Here is a 26,524-nt window from a genome sequence, read left to right as displayed (position 1 = left end):
CATCTCTGTTCCTATTGGGCTGGGCACCAATGTAAAAATAGCCCTGCTGCCAGCTGGGCCGTGGTCTGGCCAGATGCCTTCCTGTCCTCTTGTCCCTCGTCCGTCCATGTTGGTAACTATGAAATGAACCCACTTAGTGACGTTGTTTATCAACGTCCTCCTGTCCTTTATACCTCATCTCCCACCCTCAGCGCAGCCCGATATAAAATCACGTAACCTCTCCCTCCAGAAGGAAGGTAAGGGTCCGGTCCGCGGTGCCCACCGTTATCGAGACATCACCCCTCACCAGGCAGTAGTCCAGCAGACTCCGCCCCCCTGGGCTGGGAGCACCACCACGTGCCATGATTCCCTCCACGCCCTGCGTCCCTCCTCCCACACAACGCGCATCCTCGTCTCCATCAGTGCACTGTCCTCCCGCCTCTCTGTGAAGCGCTGCACACGCAGGGACGTGCCCAGCTCGCTCACTGTGGAATCCTGTGTGGACCCCAGTACACACTCAGGTCGTGCCTGGCCACTAATTCACAGTCAGATAAATGACGACCCAGGAAGTGGACCGACGTGCTCACGAAGGCCAAAGGCCATGTCTTCTCCATGCTGCAGTCTCACGGCCTCCTGAGGTTCCAGAAAACTGTGGAAGTGGGGTGCTCCCAGGTCCCCAAGGCCACCCGCAGGCTCAGTGGCCCACCAGGATTCTCAGGACTCAGTACAGAGTGGTACCACGGCTCGGACCTATTGCAGTGACGTCATCAAGGTAGGCAGCTGGCTCTGTAAGGGCAGAAGACGCAGGAGGAGGCCGGAGGGACCCAGGAGCAGATGCCCTACACTTCCTCCCGCCTGTGGAGGCCACACAGAGCACACCCTCCCCAGCCTGAAAACGCAGCTGTGTGTGTGCGCTGTCTCTGCTGGGGAGCCGGGGTGTCCATTGGAGACTCGGAGCTCGGGGTTGGTACTGGGGCTACTCATGTGGGCACCGCCTGCCCGTTAGAATGCCGGCCCTCAGAAGGAGGCAGGTGTTTGCCGTAAATCACATCATTTGTACAAACAGTCTAGGCCAGACCACGAGCACAGCCTCTTCTCTCCGGGAGAGTTTCCAAGGCCGGGTTTCCAGATGCCAATCAAGGGCCAACCTGGCAGGCAGGCCCCTGTGCAGACTGCAGCTCAGCTTCTGCCCAAAGGGCCGCTCTTGAATGACGAGCCCCCCAGGGCCAGGGGACCAAGGGCAGACCCGCCAGATGACCCCACACTCGCCTGTCCCGCGTCTCGCATGGCTTCAACGTGGTGAGATCTTGGGCTGACTGGGGGGATGGTCAGGAAGTTGGGCCAGCGGCCGAAAAGGGAGGGGTGGAGGACACCATATCGGAGGACATGGGACTGAGGGGCCTGTAGGGACTTGAGAGGTCTGGAAGCCTGGAAGCAGAAGCATGCCTCGGTGCGTGTGTGCGTGTGTGCGTGCGTGTAAGTGTGCATGTGTAGTGCTGCAGTCCCGGAGAAAGCAGAAGGCCACCCGTCCTGGGCACAGTGGTGGAGGACATTAGCGAAGTAGGGTAGGACTGGCTCAGGAGGGGGTCAAGTGACCTCAGGCGGCCAAACGTTGTCACCTTGTCCCTTCAAACTGGGGAGTGACTGTTTCGAATTCTGCACCTTATTTTCGCCAGGATTCTTGTTCTGTGTTTGCGTATGTGCAGCTCACAGCCCAGACAGTTATCATCTTAGTTCAGGAAGGCAGTGGCATGCGTGGAGGACGGTGAGCGGGTGGTCAGGGCCCTGGCTCTGGCCAGCCTAGAACTGCGAGCTCGGGAAACCCCTTGTAATCTCCAGCCTTCAGCTTTTCCATCTGCAGAACGAGAGGATCCTTTCTAACACACTAGAAGTGGATGATTGACTAGAACCTATTTAGAGATGGATGAGATCGCAGGCACAAGGAACAACGTAAGTTTAACGCAGCAGATTTCAACCAGGATGTGTGCGATGCTTGGTAGAGTAAGCACACGTGCAATTCTAATGCGTTCAGCGTTCGTTCTACTTGGAGTGTCCTCTGACTGAGAAGTTGGTTTTAAAGTTAAAAACCAAAAAAACTCTGTGGAGTTTCTAATGTCTGTGACCCCAGGTGGTGCGCTCCACCACCCCGCCCCTCCCCCGCCCCTCCCCTCCCCTCCCCCTCGCCTCTCACCCACCGATGCTGCTGCTCCAGGGTCCGCCCTGCATGTTAGAAAGAACCTGGGAAGCTCCTTCTTAACTTCTAAATATTAAAGATGTAAAAGGTAAAAAGGAAGAATTAGTACCTAACAGAGGCCCACTTTCTAAGTACTAAGAAGAAATGAAAATTGGGCGGAAACGTGAGCACTCTCCCACAGGTGGGAGGGGGCACTGAGGTCGCTTCTGCACATGGTCTCATGGGGCACGGGGACTCGTCTTTGTGGCCTCGCATCTCCTGGGAAGAGCCGTTTGCATCTCCCAGAGGCTCAAGTGTGGCGCCGTGTCTGGGCCAGAGCTACCACAACCGGATGTCCACCTACAGAGCCAGCGCCTGGTCATTTCTCCAGACCTTCCCCGCCGGGAGTCCCCGCCAGTGGCTCAGATGCCTCACACTAACAGAAAGCATTTGTCTTCACTCTTTTTCAGAGAAGAAGGAGCACGTCACTGAAGCCTATCTGAAGCGTGATTTCCATTCCCGCCGAGCATCCTGGTCCACGGCCCGGGGGGGTCTGCCCACATTCGGACACAGCCCGACTCACGGCTTGGAGGTGGTGCATCTGTTGACCTCGCACCCTTGGGGGCCTAAGGTTGTGCTGTCAGTGCTGAATTTGCAGGGGGTACGTGTGCATGTGTGTGTGCACGCATGAGTCTGTGTGTTTGCACACACATGTGCTCTATCAGAAGACAGTGCACAGGACTGGGCTCTCTGAGGCACCTAGAAGTTGACCTGCTGCGTAATGAGAGTGCAGCCAGATGAGAATGTAATGGACAACATTGTATAAAAGAAACATAAACTGCATTGCCCAACGGCTGGAGGGAGGTACGCCTATGTTGTCTGGAAGTGTTAGGTTCACTTTATATTTGTGTCGGAAGAAACGTTCAACTACGGTGCAGATGACAGTGGCAGCCAGACCAGGATGAACTGGGAGAAAGCTTATAGAATCAGACAGACGTGCTTTTTTCTCTAGAGGGTGCAGGTTTTCTGCTGGGCAATGCATTGTTAATCAACACTTGTCCAAGAAGGACACATCCTTTCTATTGTCATTAAAGCCACAGTCACTTAGTCACTTGAACAGAAAACGAGGCCAGTTCACTGCTTCTCCAGCTGAGCTTGGAGTCAGGGTTTGTATCTCAAGTCCGAAATCTGGCTGAGTCCTTCCTGCACACTTTAGTCTTGGTCTAATGACGGCCTCGTCTTGGCACATTTGTCGTACTCAGAACCAAACAGCAGACAATAGTCTTGTGTTAACAAAAGCCGCCGTGGAGCTATGGATGAGCTCCCAGATTGAAGCCTGATGGACTGTAGGATGGAAGCATGCAGAAGCACCCCGCAGCTCCAAGCACTCCCTGTGGGCCTGCCCGCCCCATGTGTACCTGTGCGGGGACAGCAGCTGTGCAGGTTGGCCATTTCGGATCCCAGAATGTGCGTGTGAAACGCAGATTCACACCCCTCGAGTTTATTTGGGTCATCATGATTTTGTGTGTCGTACATATGTCTGGAGTTCTTCGTATGCAACCCCACACCCCGGACACTCTTAAGCACAGCTTTGTAATTTTTAAAAGAAGGCAAAGTCTACAGGAAAGAGAAGCATGTAAATATGTACCAGTGCTTATGAAGTTGTTATTGTCTGTATGTAGAAAGGATGTGCACTGGAAAGGGAAAGTGGCTCAGTGAATGTTTTAAATAATACTTCACGTACCAAATTGCATTTGGTACATTCAGGAAAGCACACATTCAGTTGCAATGCCAATTCTTCTCTTCAGATATTGTTCTTATTCATGTATCATAGGCACCTTCTTTTCATCTGATTACAAAATCCAGCATTTCAGGATTGGGCTTTTGCAAAACAAAAACGAAGAAGAAGGGCTTCCCTGGTGGTGCAGTGGTTGAGAGTCCGCCTGCCGATGTGGGGGACGCCGGTTTGTGCCCCGGTCCGGGAGGATCCCACATGCCACGGAGCGGCTGGGCCCGTGAGCCATGGCCACTGAGCCTGCGCGTCCACAGCCTGTGCTCCACAACGGGAGAGGCCACAGCAGTGAGAGGCCCACGTACCAAAAAAAAAAAAAAAAGAAGAAGAAGAAGAGAGAGAGAGAAAGGGGCAAACATGAGCCTTTGTCACTGATTCCTCCTGGTCCAATGAGCATCTGAAGAATTCAAGTATTTCATGATAACATGCGCTTTCTAAATTCTAGAGTGTACCTTGTTGCAAAGCCAGTGGGCTGGACTGAATTCCCTGCGAGTATCGGGACTCTCTTACCGCTAGCTCTTCAAACAGGGGACGCGTGTGTGTAAGTGTGCCACTCCCTATGCAGCAGGAGGAAGGACCCTGAAGGGCTGAAGCACAGAAGTGTTTACTGTGTAACCGGGATGTGGACACGTATACAGCGTAACGGTTATCGCCATAATCACTGTGTGCACAATACCCAGAAAAACACAAATGTTTTCATTTGTCTAAACTACAAATCCATGTAAATTTCAGCTTTCCTTGTTGACACGGATGTGTGTACCTGCTTCCATGGTCTAGAGCTCCAGTCGCTGAAGGACCGTGGCTCTTCCTTAAAGGGCTCTGCCCTCGAGGAACCTGCAGCCTTCAGGATGCCCCGAGTGCCTTACAGGGCTGTGAACACCAACTCTGGCAGTCAGGAAGGAGGGTGTGCCGGGAGTGGGTTTGGAGGCGCTGTGACATTAATCTCCACTGACCGTTACTGCATCGTTGACCTTAAGATGGATTGTGTGTTTTAACACAGTAATGGATTTACGTCTAGGCTCAGGAAAATCAAGGTGTAAATTAGGTATCAAGTCATATATTTGTTTACTGTATATTTTTAAAAAGCTTTATTGTAAATTTATGCAGAAATGAATGAGGACTTGTTTTCTCACAGCAATGCACCAGGCAGTGTTCGTGTTCCCTGAAGCAGTTCCTTAATAACCACACTCTACACACCGGATGACTCTGCTCAGTGCTAAACAGTATTCAGAGGCCTAAAATAGGTTTGTATGGTGATCAACTACAAAATTTTACACATATTTTTGTATTGTGATTCCTATGATATATACCAGAGAATTTTTACTCATTTGTAAATTATTGTACAGTTTTTAATAAAAGGTTGTTTTAAGTCTTAGAATATCAAAGTTATCCTCCTCACAAAGTATTAAAGTTTGGACGTATCTGCTATGTTAGCCACTTCTGTGTTCCGTGTCCACGCTCTGAACGACAGTGCCTCTTTCCACACCAAAAAGGGAACTTGGGCCTTCTGCTCACTAGGGAGGGGTGCCGGGCATCTCACATATAGCCTCATCCTAAGTCATGGGGAGTCTTCTGGAGCACAGGCTCTGAAATCAGAGGTCCTGGCAGCACCTGGCTGAAGTCAGCCACCAGGGAGGACTGCTTCTGTAGCTGTTTGTCAAATGAGAACCAGAAAAGAAAAGTCAACCGCTGAGAATGGTGAAAGAATTTCTGTGAATGAATAAGAACACATTTTAGTCACAGTGATCCCACACAGGTGGTTAAAGCCTGTTTGATCTCTTTGGGGGAGTGGAAAACCAAGGTGGGACTGGGACAAGGGGATGGGAAAGTGAGGATTTAGCTCTGCAGGTGTTCTTATGCCAGCCAGTACTGGAGTGTCGTCGCACTGACTCTCACTGTCCCAACTTACGCTTTGAAATTCCGGCTGCACTAACAGAACGGAAGGGTTGGGATGTCTTTTCCTTAAAAAACAGTCCCTGCAGGGATCGACTGAGTGACAGTATCGCCCTGTGACTCTGCGTGGGCTGAGAGTCCTCCTACTGTGTCTCACCCCAAACCTTGAACATTTTTTAAATTAATTAATTTTAATTTTGGCTGCATGGGGTCTTCGTTGCTGCACGCAGGTTTTCTCGAGTTATGGCGAGCGGGGGCTACTCTTTGTTGCGGTGCACGGGCTTCTCATTACGGTGGCTTCTCTTGTTGCAGAGCACGGGCTCTAGGCGCGCGGGCTTCAGTAGTTGTGGCTCGCGGGCTCTAGAGCACAGGCTCAGCGCATGGGCTTAGCTGCTCCGCGGCATGTGGGATCTTCCCAGACCACATGTCCCCTGTTCCCCTGCTCGAACCCGTGTCCCCTGCATTGGCAGGCGGATTCTTAACCACTGCGCCACCAGGGAAGCCCTGAACTTGTTTTTAAGGGCAGTCAGGAGCAGCTCCCGTGGGCGCATTCCCTCCCCCCCCCGCCCCGGCCTGGCCCTCCCGACTCGCCAAATGTTTCAGAGTCAGAGCCTCCTTCCCTGACGTGAGATCGCCCACAGGGCCTGGAAATGTGGCTGGAGTTCCGAAAAACTGTGGTTTCTTCCGTGCGTGGTCCCCGCCTGCCCTTCTGCGGGTTGAGCTGGAGGTCGGAACCCCGGTTTGCCCCGGGGGCGAGCTGCGGAGCTTCGCTGGGGCAGAACGCGCGCCCTCGGCCCAGTTCCGGAGCGTTCAGCACTCCCTGCGTGGACAGCGCCAGCTCCGAGCGGACGCCAGGCCGGGCTGAGGGGTGGGGGGAGGGCTGGGGGGCTGGGCGGGGGGGCGCCAGGCCCGGCTCCGCCCAGTCCACGAGAACTCGCAGACCCCGCCACAGGAGGCTCCAGGAACCGCCGCCCCTCGCCGGCTCCCGCCGTGGCAGCACGGCGGCCGCAGGAGCCAGCAGAGGCTCTGGCCACGTGCCCGGGGATGCGGGGCACAGGAAGGCCCGGGCCGGCCCAAGCTTGGCGGAGTCTTCCGCTGCCTGGAGGACGCCTTTGAGAACAAGACGCTGCAGCTGGACGCGCGGGGAGGCGTACACCAGGGTCCGCGAGCAGGAGAGCCCCACAGCGGGCCAAGCTGCCACCAGGAGGGACGCAGCGAGCCAGGCGGAGACGGCCCAGAGGCTGCCGCAAGTCTCCCAGAGAGGCCCAGCGTGGCCCAGGCCCGCGGCCCACAGCAGGTAGTGGCCGCAGTGCAGAGGCGCGGGCATCGGGGCCAGTGAGAGGGGGACGCGGGCCCTGGACTCCCTGAGACGCCACACGTCCACGCCGGAGGCCGCTGGGGCGCAGTCCAGGGGCTCGCCCTCTTCCACCAGCCCCCAGCTCCTCCGAGGGGACGCGAGGGCTCTTCTTCTCCCTGACTGGCCGTGTCTGAGCCTGGACTTCTATCCTGCGCGCCCCCCTCCTCAGAACCCGCCCGGAGGCCTGGCCTCTCCTGCCCTGGTCTGCCTCTCCGGTCCATCCTGGGTCCTGGGTAGCTCTTTCTCTGTGTGTCTCTCTCGGTCTCTTTCTATCCCTTCTGTGTCTCTCCAACCTCCCACCTGACATCAAGCTTCGCGGGGCTGGCCCTGGGGCAGCCTCACAATGAGGTGTTTCACAGTGAGGTGTCTCCACTGTCCGGTCCCAGGGCCAGCGCATGGCCTGGCGTTCCGATCCCTGCCCGGGCAATACTCCAATGAGCCCGGCTTTGGCCTGAAACATCTTTCCGGACGGAGTCCAGCCTGAGCCTGGACTTGAGATTGCATTCAATCCCCGCGGCCCTGGGTGCCTCGGGTCATCAGGGAGCTGGTGGCGGGCCCTCGGCTGGCCAGGGGGGAAGGGGGTCCTGGCAGGACATTGTCGGAACGCTCACTCTCCATCCCGGCTGCAGACTCTGCACACACACTGGCCGGGACCGGTCGCAACCCTCTCCTCCTGCCCACCCTAAACAAGTTCGCCTCTCGGTCCTCAGCTCGCGCCTAGGGCCGGGGTTGCGGGTACAGTCACCGAGCCCGGCCGGGGCGGGGCTTGAAAGCAGAGCGGCAGCGGCGGGCCGGGGGGGCGTGGCCGGGGGCGTGGCCGGGCCGGGGGCGTGGCCGGCAACGGAGCCGCGCGGCCCAGCGCGCTCCCACTTGGACGCCCGGCGCCCCCACGCGCACGCCTGGGCTCTGTGCGCCCCCACGTCGAGGCCTAGCTCGTGCGTCCGCCGCCGGGGACCCCCAGGACCGCAACGCCCGAACCGGGCCGCGCCGGCCAAAGGAGACGGCGGCGCAGCCGGAGGAGCAGGATGTCCTTCCAGGGCAAGAAGAGCATCCCCCGGATCACGGTGAGCTCCGCTCCCGGGGCCCGCTCCGCGCCTCCGGCCCACTGTCCCGGGCGGGACCTGGCCTCCGGGCCCCGGGGAAGACCCTCCCGGCCCTGCGCCGGGGCCCCCTCCCTCCGTGTCCAGCCCCCGCGCTTGCCCCTGTGCCGGCGCGCTCCTTCCCGCCCAGCCCGGGGTCCCCGCGAGCGCCGCGCCGGAACCCCTTTATGGAGCCGGCGCATAGGCCCAGACCCTCCTCTGCTCCCGGCGAGGGCTGGGGCCGGGGGGAGGGCTGGGGCCGGGGGGAGGCCTGCTCCCCAAGCGCAGATGCACCTGCCTCCTCCCCCCCCACCCCGCCCCCGTGCGTCCGGGCCTCTCTGGGAGCTCCGATTCGGAGTGGGCCGTCGGTGCGGCCCTTTGTTGACACCCCCGGTCCGGCCTCCGGCCTCGGGGCACAGATATGCCATCCCCATCCTGCGCCCCTCCACCCCGCGCCCACGCCGCCGCCGCACCACCAGGAGCTCTTTGTCCGAGACAAAGCAACTCAACCCGGCCCGGAGCCCTTGGCGACCCGAACCCCTCCATGGAGCCGGGGTTCGGAGCCCCCGGGGTGGCGGGCGGTGGGGGGGGAGAGGAGGTGGCTCGCTAGTCACTGTGCGGGCATCAGGCAGCTCAGGTCCGGGGAGGCGACCCTCTAACAGCACACGCACTGCTGCGGGAGGTCCCACTGTACACCCCGCGCTGCCAGGAAACAAAGCCGCCCCCTCCGTGCGGCCAGGAGCCCAGCGGGAGGGAGGGAGGGAGGGAGGGAAGGAGGGAGGGAGGGAGGGAGGCGGGCGCCTGGCCGCCAGCTGGACGGTGCCTGGGAACCCACGGATTCAGATACAGCGGGAGGCGGTGGGATGGCCCAGGGAGTGGCCAGTTCACTTCCTGAGATACTCAGGGAGGAAGAAGCCCTCCCCACCCCTCGCAAACAGGAGAGGGTCAGACCTGCTGCAGGCAGGGAGCCAGCCAGGGCCGGGAGGGGGCTGATCCCGTCTCTGGGCAGCTCAGACTCAAGTGGCTGGTTTAGGGGAACTTCTGCCCTCATCCTGAGGAGCACGGCACCTCATCCTGCTGCATTTCCCCCTTGGCCCCAAACCCAGGAAGGCTCCCAGAATCGGAGTCCAGACGTCTGAGCATTGGAGGGTGGGGGATTGAGCAGGGCACCCAGGCCACAGTCTCTTCCTGTCCAAAGCCTTCCACGTCCTCTTCTTGGGCATCTCTGAGAACGCGCTGGTCCATTGGGGCTGGAGTTGGGGCTGTGGGAGTGGGGGCACTGCAGGGGGAGGCAGGAGGGTCTGAACACTGGCTCAGAAGGTGGGCAAGGTGGGTCCTTGTGACGTGACCTGTCAGGGCTGGGTCTAGGGCCCAGGGGACCGGGCAGTGAGCCTCTGCAGAACCCAGAAGGGAGAGGCCCAGGCAGCTGGGGCCGGGCCATGTGGTAGACCAGGAGTTGGCGGTAGGTCACACAGTAGGTATTTGCAGCTTCGAGGGCCACGCTGTTTCTGGTGCAGCTGCTCAGCGCTGCAAGAGAGCGGCCCTGGGTGTGAGTGCTCCAGTAAACGCTGAGCTTGGACATCGAAACGTGAACCTCATGGAACTGTTATGAGTCTTGAAAGTCTTCTTGTGACGTCTTTCAACCAGCATAAGAGGCGAGCCGTGCTCGGCTCGGGGCTGCACGGGACAGGTCGAGGGCCGTGCTGGCTGTGGCACCGCTGGCCGCCCTTCTGTAGGGGCTGCACAGGGACAGGTCGAGGGCCGTGCTGGCTGTGGCACCGCTGGCCGCCCTTCTGTAGACCGTGCGGTGCTGGTCTTACCGTTAGTCAATAGAAATCTGAGAATTCAGCCCAAACGGTTAGATGTTAATAAGAATAGAGAATGATGTGATAAGGCTCATAAGCGATGAATTATTTATCCTCTCAGCAGATTCATAGGAGAATCTGGCATCAGTCAGTTCTCTTGGCGTCAGGCTGATGGTGTGCAAAGAGCCAGAACCCCCGGCCCGGAGCCCTAGCCTGGCCTCTGGGTGGGCACCCCTGAGCCCCGGGCCAGGTCCCAGAGCCCCTGTGAAACAGCTGTCACTCCGGCCTGGTCAAGTCGCAGAGAGTGGCGGGCTCCAGCACGGTCACGGAGGGAAAGTGCTGCAGGGCTGGGCTCTCGCCCGCTTCGTTCTGCACTCAGCTCTTTGCTCCTGCTTTGTGTTTCTCTCCGTTTTTCTCCACTGAGGTCAGACCATCACCCCTGACATCATGCACGGCTCCATTACTGGCTCCCCCTCTGCCTCACTCCCTCCTTCCTGACCATCAGAAGTGGGCTTATGGCTGCCCAGCTCCGGGCTGCGGGGGCCCCGAAGAGCTGGCCGAACTTGCTGCCACTTTGTTCACCCCCTTGGGCCACCCGCAGGCGGCACCAGAACCGGCAGGCGCCCCGCTGTCCTCCGGGCCCTGCACCCCCATGGCCTCTGCATCAGCAGCCCCTGCTCCCCAACTCCCAGCCTCTCTGGAGTCCATCTCTCATCCGCCCCATAATGCCAGCCCGGGGCCCCACATCTCACCCAGACCACATCAGACCCCACTCCAGCGATGGCCCTGTTTCCATCCTTGAACACCACGGGCTGCTCTCTACAACAGGCTAATGTGAACTCTGTACGATCATTTAAACCCCAGCTCAAGGCCTCCCAGGTGGCGGCCCACTGATTCCCCAAGTCCAGCATGCCCCACTCCTACCCTCCTCCCATTCCCCCCCACCCCCGCCTCGTTTCCTCTCCTTCATCAACCAGACTCTTTCCTGCCTCAGGGCCTTTGCTTGGGCTGTGCCCTGGCCTGAGCTTGAGTCACCTCCAGTTTTAGCTCCTCCAACAGGCCCTTCTCGGTCCCTGAGGCAGTCAGGCCTGTCTCCCATCACGCTGTCACGTCACCTGCTTTGTGCTCTTGCGTCTGTCACCATCTGTGACGGCCATGTGTGTGATGTCTGTCTCCCTCCCCAGGGGTAGGGCCCCTGCCTGCCAGCACTGCCTCAGGGCACAGAGATTCTGGAAGGCGCCCGCCCCAGCTGTCAGCCGGAGCCGCCTCTGTGGGTGGACGAGTAGGGCAGACCTTCCAGGCCAGCAGGGGCGTGTGAGATGTGGTCCACCGCCGCCCTTGGCCTGGGCTTGACAAATTAGGCGACGGGTGTGAGGATGTACGCGTGGTTCGCTGCACCGCTGTTCGCACCGCCTCGGCTTTGCCGTGGGGAAGCGGGGGGCTAGCTGGTCGCACACCCTGTGCCTCTGGCGAGGCCAGACTGCCTGACCTGTGTTTGCAGGTCGTGTGCGGGGCCCGTAGGCAGCTGCCCCCAAGGGCCACCGTCTCGGGCCCCCTCTGCCCGCCCTGGGTGTGTGCTGGCTTTCATGCACACAAATTGTGCCTGAATGTTTCCGTCATAACCCCAAGGTACCGCTTGTGCTCAAGATACTGTTGAGTCACTTAGTCTGGAGGAGACTTACCCGTCTCTTTGTTTCTGACAGAGTGACCGCCTTCTGGTCAGAGGCGGGAGGATCGTGAATGATGACCAGTCCTTTTACGCTGACCTGTATGTGGAGGACGGTTTGATAAAGTGAGTTGCTACCTCAGATATCTTCATGGTCACACGTTGATCACACACTACCCAGAAGTTTGCTTTTGGGCGAGATCCACGCGAATGGTTCTTTCTTTCCCAAAAGCTCGTTTCCTGGAAATAGCTTTTGCCCAACCCGAGCCTTCAGTGAAGCCTCAGAGACGGAACGATGGCTTCCTCGTTTCTTTGTTAACACAGCTTCAGTATGGTGTGGGGCTCAAAGCAGGTGTTTAATAAATGCTTATCAACCACACCTATCAGCTTGTCTGCTCGTGCCTGTCCAGTAGCTCCAGGGACTTCCCTGGCCGTCCAGTGGTTAAGACTCCACGCTCCCAGTGCAGGGGGTGCGGGTTCGATCCCTGGTCGGGAACTGAGTTCCCACATGCCACGCGGCAGGAACAAAACAAAACAAAGGAGCAGCTCCAGCCTCTGGTCAATAAGCAGCGAGTGGACACCTAAGTGACCGCCACAGGGTTGGCTCCTCCTTGTTGACGGTCCTGAGCCCCAGAGTGTGGACTGGTCAAGTCTTGGCCGTATCGCCCTTTTCCTCAGGGACAAGAGCCCAAGGGCAAGGGTCCCGGCTCTGCATCATTGCCAGGAGCCCGTTCACGTTTGCTCAGGGCTCTTCCTAACCAGCGAAATCTCTGTTGCTTTCAGACAAATCGGAGAAAACCTCATTATCCCTGGGGGCATGAAAACGATTGACGCTCACGGCCTGATGGTCCTGCCGGGCGGAGTGGACGTCCACACAAGGCTGCAGATGCCCGTCCTGGGCATGACCCCGGCCGATGACTTCTGCCAGGGGACCAAGGCCGCCCTGGCAGGAGGGACCACCATGATATGTGAGTGTCTCCTGTGGGGAGTGTCCATCCCAGCCCGTGGTCCTCTGGCAGGTTTGCATGTCGCAGGAAGAGCTTTCCCTGATGCTGTTTTTCTCAGGCCTCTTTCCCTTTATTACATCTCATTCTAAGAAATCCTTGAGTGCCTGTCTAACCCTGTCCCTCATCCTGAGTCGTGCTGCCTGGGCCAGCTCTGGAGCACGCCTGGGATTTCCACGGGAGCACGGGGTGTGCGCCCAGTAATTTGTTATTTTCCGGGAAGCTAGCAGCTGGCTAAGGACCAGGTTTGGAAAACCCAAGTGCAGGGGTCGTGTTGCCTGAAATGTCAGACACATTTGCCCCTGAACCTCACACCCTCTGAGGCTTGGTTTGCAGAAACTCCCTGCCCATGTCAAAAGAGCTAAAGACAGAGGCTGTGTTTTAGGAAAAGGATGATGAAAAATACCATTACCCTATCAACAAGCCCCAGAGGTACCGTTTCTTTAGTGCCGACCCTGTGCCAGGGCACGAGCGCCATCCTGATGAGTCTCAGCTCCATGCTCTCCTCGTACAACCCCCTGAGCTGGGCAGAGAAGCCCCAGTTTACAGCTTGTGAGGTGAATTCGCTTGCCCACCGCGAACTTGCTCGTGGCCAGCGCAGGGGCCAGGAAGAGGCACCAGCGTGCAGCCCTCCTCCCGTGGCCTTGAGCACCATCAACTCCGCAGTCCTGAGCACAGACACATCCACTAGGTTAGACCTGGCCTAACACACCCAGTCCAGCCCCGGCTGCACCGCATCCTGGCTGTGACTTCAGGCAATGCAACTCTCTTTTAGACGCGTCTCACCTCCCTGGTCTGTCAGGCAAGAGGAAGCGGGCGGAGGATGGAGCAAGTGGGCGCACGTCGTAGCTTTGCTGTGTCCGGCACACAGTGAGCGCTGCCACTGCTGCCACCGGGAAAGGCTGCTCTGGGGACCCTGGGCTACTTCACAAGTGACATTTAGATGTTGCAGAATCCTGGCCTGGCGTGGTTTACTGAACCACGACGTGGAAGGAAAAACCCAACAGTGGTCCACCTTTTAGTCTGATTAAATCGCGAGGTGCGATTTCAGGCCCTTGGTCCTGCGTGTCATTGGTGGCCCCCCCGGGCTGAGCAGGTGCCGTCGTGTTATGTCACCTGCGCCTGCTGGTGCTGAGGCATCAGACCGGCCGTGAGGACAGAGATGCTGCGGGGCCGGGCTGGCCTAGGCGGAGCCGCCCGCAGCTCCAGGCTGGAGCTGTGAGCGGCCTGCAGGGCGGGGCCCTGGGCTCGTGACCTGAGCTGTGGGAAGCAGAGGGCCCACGTGCGGGCGCGCTGCAGGAAGGCACGGCATTTGCCTGTAACCCCGGGCGGTGTGCCTTCCCCCCACCCCGCCCCCCGACCACCGCACTCCCAGCTCTTTCCCTGCACCTGGCAGAGGCTGCGAGCGGGGTTTGGACCTTGGACGCGGGGTTGCCGGCGGGGGGGGGGGGGGGGGGGGCGGGGTGACGGTGCAGTGTCCACGTGCGTTCCCAGTTTCCCCGGGGGGTGGGGTGGGAGCACCGCTCGAGGGCTGTGCGGCCAGTGAGGCAGGAGGGAAGCCAGCCCCGTGCGCTGCTGTGGGCAGGCTCGCGGGTCCAGTGCCACGGACAGTGGTGCCGCCCCTCCCCCTCCAGGGGCACCGCACTCAGGCCAGGCCTGTGCGGGAGGTGGAGGCCTAAACTGCCGCTGGGCTCTTTGGGGGGTGTCCACTGGAGAGTGAGGGCCTCCCCTCTGCTCAGGGAGACGCTGGGGACGAGCGGCGGGAGACGCCTCTTTGGCCAGAACCGACGGGCAGGTTCCCAGCAGCCTCAGCCCGGCGTTGGGTATGAGGCCTCTTCTCTGCTTTTCTCAGACGTGCTTCCCGGTTTCCTGGGAACATGAAGCCGCTCTCCCTCGGAGGCCCAGGTGGTCCCAGTGGCACGGGTGGGGGGCTCAGCTGACCACGCTGTCCCCACAGTGGACCACGTGTTCCCCGACACGGGTGTGAGCCTGCTGGCAGCCTACGAGCAGTGGCGGGAGAGGGCGGACCGTGGAGCCTGCTGTGACTACTCCCTGCACGTGGACATCCCCCGCTGGCACGAGAGCACCAGGGAGGAGCTGGAGGTCCTGGTGAAGGACAAGGGTGAGCGGGACGCCCGGCCGGGCGGAAGGGCAACTGCAGGGCCTGGCCTCCCCGGCCTCGGGTGGATGCTGTGCGGACCTGAGCCCGGGCAGGGGGTCGCGAGCTGGGAGAAAGTTGGACAATAGCCATTCGAAGATCTGCTGGGCTGAGAGGTCACCTGCGTCTGAGTCTGGGGACGCATCCCGTAGCTGTTGTCCTCACAAGAGGACACAGCAGGGACTTCCCTGGAGGTCCAGTGGTTAAGACTTCACCTTCCAGTGCAGGGGGTGCGGGTTGGATCCCTAGTTGGGGAGCTAAGATCCCACATGCCTCGCGGTCAAAAAACCAAAACATAAAACAGAAGCAATATTGTAAGAAAATTCAATAACGACTTAAAGAAAAAGAGGACACAGCAGTCGCAGCTGTCGCCTCGGTCCTCTCGTGTCTTGGCCCTGGATGAAGGGTAAGCGCTGTAAGCCTTCTTAGCATCTTAAGAGCCTTTAGAAGGAGATGCCTTAAAACCTACTGCCAAAAAGAATCAAAATAAAATAAAACCTACTGCTGCCTCAGCTGAAACAGGACGGTTTACAGATAAGGCTTAATTTTTTTTTTAATCAAAAGTCCTGAAGCTGAAACCACATCAGAGTTTATAGAGGATTTGACAAGTTAGCTGGATGTCGTAACTGAGCTCCGGCGACTGGCTTTGAGGGTGGGCCTAGCGCACAGCCGGGAGAGGAGCTGGAGGGGCTGAGATGGGGGGGTGCTGGCTGCAGACCCCTGGCCGGGCCCTGGAGGCCACAGGGCGCTCCCCACAGGAGACGCTGCCACCCGCCCCACTGTACCTCCGAGGGAGGCAGGGAGGTTCATGGAGGCCATTTCCCAAAGAGCGACGGTCCTCACACCAGTAGCCTTTGGCATTTAGGACCCCCAACCTGGGGGTGGGCAGGGGGCTCTCAGCCTCTGCACCTCATTCCAGGCAGTGGCTCCGCCACCCGGGTTGTTCCTTAACAGGATCGGGAGGCCTGCGGCCTTGCAGCTCCGAGCAGAGGTAGAAACCAGGCACCTGCCGCCACCACCCTCCTGCCGGGGCAGAGCGCTGGTCCTGGCCTGCTGCGTGGCGTCCAGGGACAGGCCTGCATGCTGACCAGTAGCCTCCACCAGGCGCCCTGGGGCGGGTTGCCACCTGGGGGGTCGGCTCGTGTAGCACTGGGTGACAGTTTCCCCCGCGTGCCTTTGCTCAAGGTCGCACTTTCGACCCAGCGAGATGACAGGGAGGAGGGCGGGGCCGCGTGCCGCTGGTTTGGATGGTGGGGGGTCAAGTGAGTCCCCAGCTGGTCCCGAGTCCACACAGCACAGGAGCTCGACCCTGGCCTGATGGGCCCCTGACGCCGCGGGCAGCCGGTCCTGTTCCTTCTGCTTTTCCTGAGGGCCTGAGCGGGCGCTGTGAGCGGGACCTGGCAGGTGCCACTGAGGCCCGCAGGCTAGGTGGCCAACATGAGGGCCACCCCAGCGCCCAGTGCGGGAGGGGCTCCTGTGCAGCCCGGGCGGAGCTCAGGCAGCGAGCCTGCAGCTCACGGCTCCCTTCCGTCCAGGGGGCACGGGGCTCCCAGGGGCCATGGCGGTTTAGCAGGTGGGGGGCGGGGTCTCACCTGGCTCTGCCACTGGGGAACAATTGGTTCCTGACCCCAGAGCTCGAGGAGCAGGAGGCGCCGGGGTGACTCTGTCCCCATCCCGGCCCGGGAGAGTGTGGGGCTGGTCCCCCAGGGCCACGAGGCCAGCTGGTGGGGCCCCTGGAGCTCGGGGAGAAGTGGAGGCTCCTGGCATCCACCCCTCCTGCCTCCCCCCAGGTGTGAACTCCTTCCTGGTCTTCATGGCATACAAGGACAGGTACCAGTGCACGGACGGCCAGGTAAGGCCAGGTTTCGAGTGGGGGAGCGAGCAGGTGTCTCATGCTGCTGTGGATGGGAGACACACAGCCTCACGCAGCCCATGTGTCTCTCCCCAGATGTACGAGATCTTCAGTGTCATCCGGGACCTGGGAGCCGTGGCCCAAGTGCACGCGGAGAACGGCGACATCGTGGACGAGGTGTGGGCGGGGCTGGCGGGGTGACCCCTGCCCACTTGGGTGTGAGCACTGATCCCACAAACGCTGACGGAGGGAACCTGGAACTTGACCCAGTAAATGGCTTGCCCAGGTCAAAGGGCAAGCAGGCAGGGCGTCAGGGAGTCTGGCGGGCTCTTGGCCATAACAGATTTTTCCATGATCATCACACTTCTGATCAAAAAGCCTCCAAAACCAGGGACTTCCCTGGCGATCCAGTGGGTGCGATTCTGCACTTCCACCGCAGGGGGCGCAGGTTCCATCCCTGGTTGGTGGCGGAGCTCCTATGCTTCGCGGTGTGGCCAAAAAAAAAAATTCTCCGAAATCAGTGTTGCTTCTTGGTGAGGGGTGCCGAGACTGGGGTCTCCGAGCCCTCCGCCCCCTGGACTGAGGCCCCTCCCATGAGCACACCTGTTGGGTTAGTGGCGCTGTCCTCAGTCGCGCCCCAAGCTGCCTGGGGGGTGCCTGGCCCTGCTGCGCACGCCCCCACCTTCCCTGTGGGCCCAGGGCTGTGAGGGGGGTGCCCCCAGCCTCTGCCCCTCACCCCGTTTTCCCGTCCGCCCACTGGTGCAGGTTGGGTGGGGCGCCCAGGATCTTCCAGGCCTCCTGGGGACCTGGCGGGAGGTCGCACACACACGGCCACCTCCCCAACATTCCAGACCCACAGAGAAGCTTCCTGGGACCCGTAGGGCTCTGCCCCTCCCAAGTTCAACGGGAGGGTGGTGACACTCAGGAGGGGCATGTGGGGTTCCGGGCATCGGGTACTGTATGTGCTTCCAGGGTTCGAGGCCAGGCCCGGCAGGAGACGTCGTGGGTCACGCTTAGTGTTCAGGACGCTGGGCCGCGAGTGCCGGGGAGGCTTATTAGGGGGTCGGTGGGATTCTGCTCCCCCATTCTCCACGCCGAAGCTCGTTTACACCGTAGGGCGCTGTGGCTCAGACCTGTAATATGAGTGAACTTGCCCAAGAAGAAGCCCCGTCCCCGACTGCGCACAGCTGCCACGCACACCCCGCCGCGCACGCCCCCGACCACACTCCCCCACACGCACGAACGCCCCCGACGCACACGCCCCCGACCGCACTCCCCCGCCGCGCATGCCCCCTCCACGCACACCCCGCCGCGCACGCCCCCACCCGCACTCCCCGCCGCGCATGCCCCCGCCACGCACACCCCGACGCGCACGCCCCCGCCACGCACGCCCCCGCCGCGCATGCCCCCGACCGCAGTACCCCCGCGCATGCCCCCGCCACGCACACCCCGCCGCGCACGCCCCCGCCACGCACACCCCGACGCGCAGGCCCCCGACGCTCACCCACTGGGGAAACAACACGGCAGGCAAAGCTGTGGGGTCTTGCCCCTCACTTAGGTCCTGCGACCTTAGGCAAGTCCTTGCCCTTTGCAAGCCCCGTTCTCTCATCTGTAATTGGGGGCGCTGAAGTCACTCCACTTCGGGACCCCTCTGCTCCATTCCGAGTTCTCTGGGATTGGTGATCCTCAGGGGCCTGCAAGTCTGGGCTCATCTCGGGGAGCACGGGTCGTCTCAGGGTCAGGGTGTTCTGGGCTGCGTCCAGGCTGGAACGTGGTATGTATTTAGGAGCAGAAGCGGCTGCTGGAACTCGGCATCACCGGCCCCGAGGGCCACGTGCTCAGCCGCCCGGAGGAGGTAGGTGTGAGCTTGCTGGGAACACTCCCCCGACTGGGCCTCCATCAGGGGATGGGTCTGGCCCCGTGGTCCCGGCAGGGCTGTGATCCCTCTGTCCTCGTCTGGAGGCGTGAATCAAGGCTCACGTCCCCTCCTACCACTGGTCATCCTGAGGCCTTTATGTGAGGCCAAGAAGGTGGCGTGGTCAGCCCTGGCGTCTGCATGGGTCGGCCCAGATTCTGGGCACCGAGCCCCAGGCTGCGGTCCTCACCCGCCCAGGGGTGCTTTTTCTGGGCCCGGGATCCATGGGTGGTCCGGGGGCATCTCATGCCCATACTGGTCAGGAGGCCCTAGTGTTCTCGTGTGGCCTGAGCGCCCCCATCCCCAGGTGGAGGCTGAGGCCGTGTACCGCGCTGTCACCGTAGCCAAGCAGGCCAACTGTCCCCTGTACGTCACCAAGGTGATGAGCAAGGCTGCGGCCGACGTGATCGCCCAAGCCAAGCGCAGAGGTGAGTGGTGGCCCAGACCGGGGCGCGGGGCCAGGGTCTCTCTGGGGGTCTGTCACGTCCTCAGCTTCCCGGGGCTGGGCCAGCTGGACAGAGGCTCAGCGCAGGCAGACCCCACGGGGACGCAGCGGCTGCTCTGCCAGCCTCTTCATGGTGGGGTGGCCTCTGGTGCGGGGTCACCAGGGCTGTGGCTGGCAGGAGATGTGGGCATCTGGTCCTTGTGTGGGGTGGGTGGCCTGAGTCTCCCCTCTTGTCCGAACAGCAGTGGAGCACCGGGGGGCCTTGAAGCAAAAGTGAGGCCTAGTGGCCCTGTTTGCACAGAAGTGAGTGTCAGAGCTGTGCTCCGTGTGTGCGTGTGTCTGTGTGCGCGATGTGTGTGGCACGTGTCTGTGTGTGTGTGTGTGTGTGTGGTGTGAATGGTGCATGAGAGGAGATGCTCGTGTCGTGTAAGGGAGCCTGGCCCAGCTGACCCTGGGGACCCATGTTACTGTCCGCTGGACACATCCTGCGTCCAGGAGCTGGGGTGCGGGTCCTGAGGGCTGGATGCCCTCTGGCCCTGGAAGCCCAGGCCATGGAGGAGGCCGGGGGTCACTGACGGAGCCAGGTCCTTGCACAGAGGCTGTGGCCAGGCGGGCCGGGCAGTCAGTTGACGGTGTGTCACTGCAGCCTGTGGCCCCAGCAGGGGTGTGAGGCAGCAGGGACAGAGGACCCCCTTCGGGAGCCCCAGGTGGCCTGGGCCGGGCGCCTCCGGAGCAGGGGAAAAGCTGTCGCAAAAGGCTTGGGGGATCGAGGGGCAGTTTGCGTCAGCCCTGGGATCACAGGGCCAGACCTACCCCACGGTGCAGGCCGGGTCGGGGGGCGTTTCCAGGCCCTGTCTGGGTCTGGGGACATGGGGGCCGGCAGTACCCCTCACGGCCTCACCGCAGGGGTGGTCGTGGTCGGGGAGCCCATCACCGCCAGCCTGGGCACCGACGGTTCCCACTACTGGGGCAAGAACTGGGCCAAGGCCGCAGCCTTCGTCACGTCACCCCCCCTCAACCCGGACCCCAGCACTGCAGACCACCTCGCCTCCCTGCTGTCCAGGTAAGGAGCTGCCTACGTGCCCCTCGCCCTGGCCTGGCCTGTGCCCGCCGGCAGCTCCAGGCCTCTTGCGTCCGGAGACTCCACACCGGGGTCCTTGCCCTCCCACCTGCGCCCCGAGGCCCCAGCTCTGGCCTCTCCGACAACCTCTCCCCCACCCCCCGTGGGCCGAGCAGCCAGGTAGGGGTGGAGCCAGCTGGGCCTTTGGCGGCTCAGGAAGGACAGGCCCCTCTGGGCTCTGACTCCGGCTCTCCTCAGCGGGGACCTCCAGGTGACCGGCAGTGCCCACTGCACCTTCACCACTGCCCAGAAGGCCGTCGGCAGGGACAACTTCACGCTCATCCCCGAGGGCACCAACGGCGTGGAGGAGCGCATGTCTGTGGTCTGGGAGAGATGCGTGGTGGGTGCAGAAGTGGGGACGCAGGGTCCTCCCCACAGAATGCTGCCTGTTCATCAGAGAGGGAAGCCCCTTGAGCGGCAGATTCACCAGAGCAGAGGTCGGGGCTCGTGGGCCCCAGGGTGTTGTCCCCCCAGCCTTGCCACCCAGGGCTCCCTAGACATTTGCTCCTGGTCCTAATGCACACGACCCAGGGAGAGCGGGGTCCCTGCCCTGGTGGAATTACACTCCGCAACGTGTCCCTAGGAGGTCTGAGATTTCCTCAGACATCCATCTCGCTCGGAGGGTCCTGCCCACGGCCTCTGCCCCCATGACCCCAGCCCCAGTCCTGAGCCCTTCCCTGAGCTGAGGCCCTGACCCCAGGCTCCTGGCCACCCCAGGGGGATGGTCGCGTCCTTTGGGGACACAGACATCATCGTGGAAGCATCAGCATTCATTTGCCCACAAAGTGAGCATGGAGACCAGCTTGGTGCCCAGGAAGAACCAGACCTGCAGGCACGACTGAGGCACACGACACGCGGCCTAGGGGACGGGGGCCACCTCCACACAAGAGCCCCGAGACCAGACCCCGCCTGCGGTCAGGAAGGGTGCCCCCCGACTCACCCCCGCCTCTTACTTCTCAGGCCTCAGGGAAGATGGACGAGAATGAGTTTGTTGCTGTGACCAGTACAAATGCAGCCAAAATCTTCAATTTTTACCCAAGGAAGGGGCGGGTGGCCGTAGGCGCCGACGCCGACCTGGTCATATGGAACCCCAAGGCCACGAAAGTCATGTCTGCCCAGAGCCACCACCTGGTGAGAGACGCCTGGGCCCACGTCAGGGGTGGGGCCTGGGGAGCCCCGCAGCCTTCCTGGGGGTTGGGCAGAGCAGCGGAGGCGGGAGGGTGAGCCCTCTGCCGGCTCCTCCTGGAACGCTCTGTGCTCTGAGAACCATGCCTCCGGGGCAGGGGTGCAGGGCGCGGTGGCCACTCCCGCTGAATCCCGGCCCGGCCGAGTGGGCGCCCTGCTCAAGGGTCCTGGGTCAGGAGAACGCTGAGCAGCCCCTGGCTGTTCTCCCCAGAACGTGGAGTACAACATTTTCGAAGGCGTCGAGTGCCGAGGAGCCCCCGTGGTGGTCATAAGTCAGGGCAGGGTCGTGCTGGAGGACGGGGCCCTGTTCGTCACCCCCGGGTCTGGCCGCTTTATTCCGCGGAAGACCTTCCCCGACTTCGTCTACAAGAGGATAAAGGCTCGCAACAGGGTAAGGCCTGAGCCCGGCAGGCGGGTGGGCATGAGCTCGCAGGCCTCCTCCGGATCAGCCCTGCCCACGGCCACTGCCAGGAAAGCACAGCGGCCCCAGTGCTCCGGGCGCTTCTTAGCGGTGCTTCGCCCGCGTTCGTTACCAGGCAGCCTGTGTCACTGTAGAAAGCGTGGGTGTGAAGCAAAAAAAACGCCTCGTAGCCACCCCCCAGGTACACTGCCACTAAGGCTAGCAGAGCCCGCCCAGGATTTCCCCGGGAGCAGACGGGATGTTAATAAATTAAGGAAGGAGAACACGTGGTTTACCGGCATCCGTGAACTTGGAAGTTGTGAGCCCTCCTCTTCCCACGCGGCTTGGCCGGCTGCCCGCCGGAGTCTGGCGGATGCACCAGGTGTCCACCCAGGCCCTGCGCTGCACGCACAGGTGGTTCACGCATGCGCACAGTCACATACACACACACAGCTGCACACGTGGTTACTGTACACTCTGGTTTGCTTTACCCCAGCCCTGTTTCCAGTTTTCTAGACTAAAGACGTATCTGAGCTCACATGAGGAGGGATGGCTTTCGGGCTGGGCTGAGGGCCAGGTGCTGGTCTCCTTCCCAGGAAAGGAGAGCGGAGGCTTCCCTAACTCGCAGACGCTTCTGTCTCAGGCTGCAGGGCCCATACCACGGCTGCTGCCCACATCTGACCTGGGCACAGCACCCCCTCCTCCCTCAGGGTTCGAGCAGGGCTGAGAGGCAGGGTCCAGGGCAGAGGGCTGGGCATCGCACCCCTTGGGGTGAGGTCCGGGGCACCCCTGGGCATTGGCCACTGGGAAGCTCCGTGAGGTGGCAGGCCAGCCCCACGTACAGCCGCAGCACGGAGCAGGGAGAGGGGACGGCTCCCCGTCGCACACCCGGGGTGATGGCAGACCCGAATCTGCAGAACTCCACACCCCACAGTCGCTCTTGCCCTGTGCCCCTGCCCCACTGTGACCCCTGCAGGGCAGGATCTGGTTCAGCTCCACAGTCACGAGTGTGAGGCACAAATCCCCAGGCAGGTGCCAGCTGCAGACACAAGCACAGCGGAAGGCTTCGCCTCGACGCTCGGACTGTTGGTCCGTCATGGTGGCCACTGGGAAGGGCCTCTGCCTCTGGCGGCCATTTTCAGGGAGGGCAGGACCCAGGGCCACCACCTCAGGGCTTCCTCAGGAACACAGCGGGGGCTGCGTGGGGGCCACAGTACGGTGGGTACTGAGGAGGCGGGGACTATGTTGGGACCAGTTTCTGATTCCAAAAGGAGCCTCCTCTGCAGGCCACCCCTGTCCGAGCATCTCCTCCAGCTCGGGGCACTGCTGCCCAGCCTCGGGGGAGGGAGGTGTGTGTCCACACTCGTGGGTTGTCACCCTGTTGGCGGGGAGCCCCCTGCCCTCGAGCCCAGGGCCTGCGCAGCACCCCCTCATGCCAGCCTCTCGGCCCACAGCTGGCAGAGATCCACGGCGTGCCCCGAGGCCTCTACGACGGGCTGGTCCACGAGGTGATGGTGCCCACCAAGCCGGGGGCCGGTGTGCAGGCCCGCGCCTGCCCGGGGAAGATCTCAGTCCCACCCGTTCGCAACCTGCACCAGTCGGGGTTCAGTCTGTCTGGTGAGTTGAGCCCAGCGTCTGTGGGACCCGAGGACCACGTGGGAGTCCGGCCTCCAGCCCCTCACTGCCCCATAGCGCAGAGGCACACATGTGAGGTGCATAAGGATGGGGCCTGGGGGCTTCAAGGGCTCTGGGGGCCCGGCGTGCAGCCACCAGGCTCAGGCCTCTGATCAGGGTCTCAGCTGTGCTCCCAGCATGCTAGGATTCTAAGAGAAGCCCTGAGCCCCAGGCTCTCCCTGCACACGGAGCCAGACCCTCCCTCTCTCTTCCCAGCCCTTGGTTGGGAGCCCACCGGCCCCTGACATCCTGTCTCAGCCTCCCTGCTGGGGAGGTGATGGACGTCCCTGCCTGCCCCCTGGGGATGTAGGGCCAGGGGCGGGTCCCCTTTGGAATCCAGCATCGTCCTAAAGGCTAAAGACAGCCTTCACCCATCATGGGGGTCGGTGCGGGGCAAGACCTACGGGCGGGGCAAGCAGGACTGGCCCAGCCTCTGCTCCTCCGGACCGGATTCCCAGAGGGTCAAGCTTGACCTCCAGTCTCTGGCCGCATGCACACCTGGCCTCACTTGCCTGCCCAGCTGAGGCCTCTGGTGGGAGTGCCTGACCGGTGGCCTGGCTGAGCTGCCAGGGCCGTCGGGGAGCGTGGGGGGCCTGCAATGTGGGGCTGTGGCTCCGCATCCCTGGCCTCGCGGGTGTGGCCTGTTTGCGTCACGTCCCCAGCGCCACTTCCACTTCTGGCTTCCCCACAGGCTCTCAGGCCGATGACCATATCGCCAGGCGCACGGCTCAGAAGATCATGGCGCCACCTGGCGGCCGGTCCAACATCACATCCCTGTCCTAGGTGCTGCACGTGCCAGCGGCGGGCGTGCCTGTGGGCGACAGCCACTCCCCTCTGTTCCCTTCCCTTCGTTGAACCTATTTTGAAAGGTGCCTGGCTTTATCTTCCCCTCCCCAGAAACTCTCTTCTTGGGGTCCCAGGTCCTGTTATCAGGAGACCCCGCAGGAGAGGCTGAATTTGGGGAGGTTTCACTGCCAGGGCAAGGAGGCTGGACATGGTGGCAGGGACAGCTCAGGTGGCCCTGAGCCCGGGTGCCAGGTGCCTCAGGAAGACAGGGGCCTCCTAGGATGCCCAGGGCAGCCGGGCCAGGACGAAAGGCTGGGGGTGTTTTGCCCTCGTCCCTATCAGGAATCACCGCCCTGAGGACCCCCAGCTCTGCCACCCGCTCCCACGGGCAGAGGTGCGGCCCGTCCCTGTGTGCCTTAGCGCAGGCAGGAGCGCCCCGGCCCTGCCCAGAGCTGCTGTGACTCCAGGGACCCACCAGGAACACAGTGTAGGGCAGCTGCCAGCAGGACTTCTGCAGATTCGCCTGTACACTTTTCCAGGGGCCAAACCTCTGCTTCCGTAGAGCCCGTGTCCAGGGCATTTTAGGGCCCTTTAGCTGAGATGCTTTCCTTTTACTGAGTGTGCGTCGCAGTAGTTTATTAGAACAGCAGATTTGTGTGGTGAGGACGCCTGTAGCCAGGAACCTGCCTGCCACCCACAGCCCAGCAGCACTGTGCCCCAGTCCATGGGACTCAAGTCGATTAAAGGCATCTGGGCTGGAAGCCGACGGCGTGTGGAGAGCCCCGACTTCTCTACCCCTGCGCCATCCCCTGGGGGTTCACGCTTGGGATGCTGGGGAGTACCCTGCAGCCCCCTGGCCTGGCTTCGAGCTGTGAGGCCGGACCTCGAGACCACCTGCAGGACCAGCTGTGCTTGGCCTCCGGGCATGGGCAGGGCTGGGTCCGAGCCATAGGGAGGCTCTCTGCCTCTCAGGGAAAGGGCCCCAGGCCTGCAGGTCAGAAACAGCCAGACATTCAGAGGGGGAGGGGTGGTTGGGAGGATGCCCGCCTACATTCTCCTTGATGGGCCCAAGCCAGCCCAGCGGGTTGGGGGCAGCGTGACCCCTGGGGACCCGCCAGGAACAGCACGATGAGCTCACACCTCCAGCGGGCAGCGGCGGGGGGAGGTGTAGCCTACATTCTGCTCCTGTAAGGCAGAGCAGCCCAGGGTTCTGATCCAGACCCATGGGCTGAGCTGCACCAGAACCTTCTAGAAGATGGAACTGCTGGGTTGGCCTCGTGGCCTCAGCCTCTTTCTCATAAAAACGGCGCCAGTCCCCCAGATGTGGGACGCTCCCAGGAGGGGTCTTCACCCCAAGAGCACCAGGAAGGGTCGGGGCAGCCCCGCCCCCGTCACACGGCCAGGCACTCTGGGCCCTGCCCAGGCGTCCACTTCCGGTCATGCTCCCTGGGGGGACATGAACAGCCCCATCTGTGAATCCGGGCCTTCCATGTGCTGTGCTGGACCAGGGCAGCCCCGGGAGATGGTCCGTCCTGGTGGTCCTGCAGCACTCCCGGGGGCTCCCTCTGGTTCAGGTTTGTTTGGTCAGCGTGGCCTCAGAACTGGATTCCTGGGGCTCCACTGAGGCCAGTGTTCACGGCACCAGTGTCCCCCTCCCCCAGAGGGAGACGGGGTGATCGGGGAGCCAGACCACACCCACATCCCTGCCACTGACTCAGGAGATAGACATGCTGTCCCCTCGGGCCTCAAAACGCACACTTAGATGTACACAAAAACCCATATACAATACGGGTTTATACAAAACCCCACACCTACGCCCTGCCCAGTTCCTGCCTCTGACATCACCAAGTCTCCACCCAGAACTTTCTCTGGGGATCGGCACCGCCACAGGGCATCCTGCAGTACCACCCACCTCTGGACCCTGGCTCCCCTGTGCCCCATGTGGGCTCGCTGTGCTGTGCTGCTGACCCTAACTCCCTGCACCTGGGGGAGCAGGGGCCCTGAGCTGTTCCAATCTGGGGGTGCTCCGGTCCTTGTCGATTTCACGGTTCTGCCCCAGGTGCCCCTGCCCTCTGACAGGCACCACCTGCCCCTCAACCCTGCAGCGGCCTTAAGGCGCCGGGGGCAGGAGACGGGCATCCACCCCAAGGCTGAGGACCGGGGCTCCGGGGAGGCCCTGCCCCAGCAGGCCCCGCCCCGACTCCCAGACGAACGTTCTCTGTAACGCAGCAGGCACAGAAC

At 61.6% G+C, this 26,524-nt stretch overlaps 2 protein-coding genes across 22 annotated transcripts in view; both read left to right on the top strand.

Annotated features, from left to right (window-relative positions):
* The window catches only part of JAKMIP3 (Janus kinase and microtubule interacting protein 3), a 105,077-nt gene extending 99,707 nt beyond the window's left edge, over positions 1-5,370 (top strand). For all 21 annotated transcript variants that reach the window (XM_067708986.1, XM_067709008.1, XM_067709006.1 and 18 more), the window contains one exon: positions 2,623-5,370. The gene's annotated coding sequence lies outside the window, so the exon portion shown is untranslated. The remainder of the gene's footprint in view (positions 1-2,622) is intronic.
* Positions 5,371-8,045: 2,675 nt separating this feature from the next.
* DPYSL4 (dihydropyrimidinase like 4) lies at positions 8,046-25,049 on the top strand. The gene is made up of 14 exons (XM_067708976.1): positions 8,046-8,258; positions 11,782-11,870; positions 12,528-12,712; positions 14,706-14,870; positions 16,697-16,758; positions 16,855-16,935; positions 18,545-18,613; positions 18,981-19,101; positions 20,025-20,181; positions 20,437-20,578; positions 21,199-21,369; positions 21,635-21,814; positions 23,278-23,440; positions 24,189-25,049. The coding sequence occupies exons 1-14, from the start codon at positions 8,220-8,222 to the stop codon at positions 24,278-24,280; spliced, it is 1,716 nt and encodes a 571-aa protein (XP_067565077.1). The 5' UTR covers positions 8,046-8,219; the 3' UTR covers positions 24,281-25,049.
* Positions 25,050-26,524: the final 1,475 nt, after the last annotated feature.

This window comes from Pseudorca crassidens, chromosome 16, assembly GCF_039906515.1.
Source record: "Pseudorca crassidens isolate mPseCra1 chromosome 16, mPseCra1.hap1, whole genome shotgun sequence".
In the NCBI taxonomy this organism is placed as follows: Eukaryota; Metazoa; Chordata; class Mammalia; order Artiodactyla; family Delphinidae; genus Pseudorca; species Pseudorca crassidens.
Note: the sequence above shows the minus strand (reverse complement) of the source record. Positions and strands in the feature narration are given on the sequence as shown.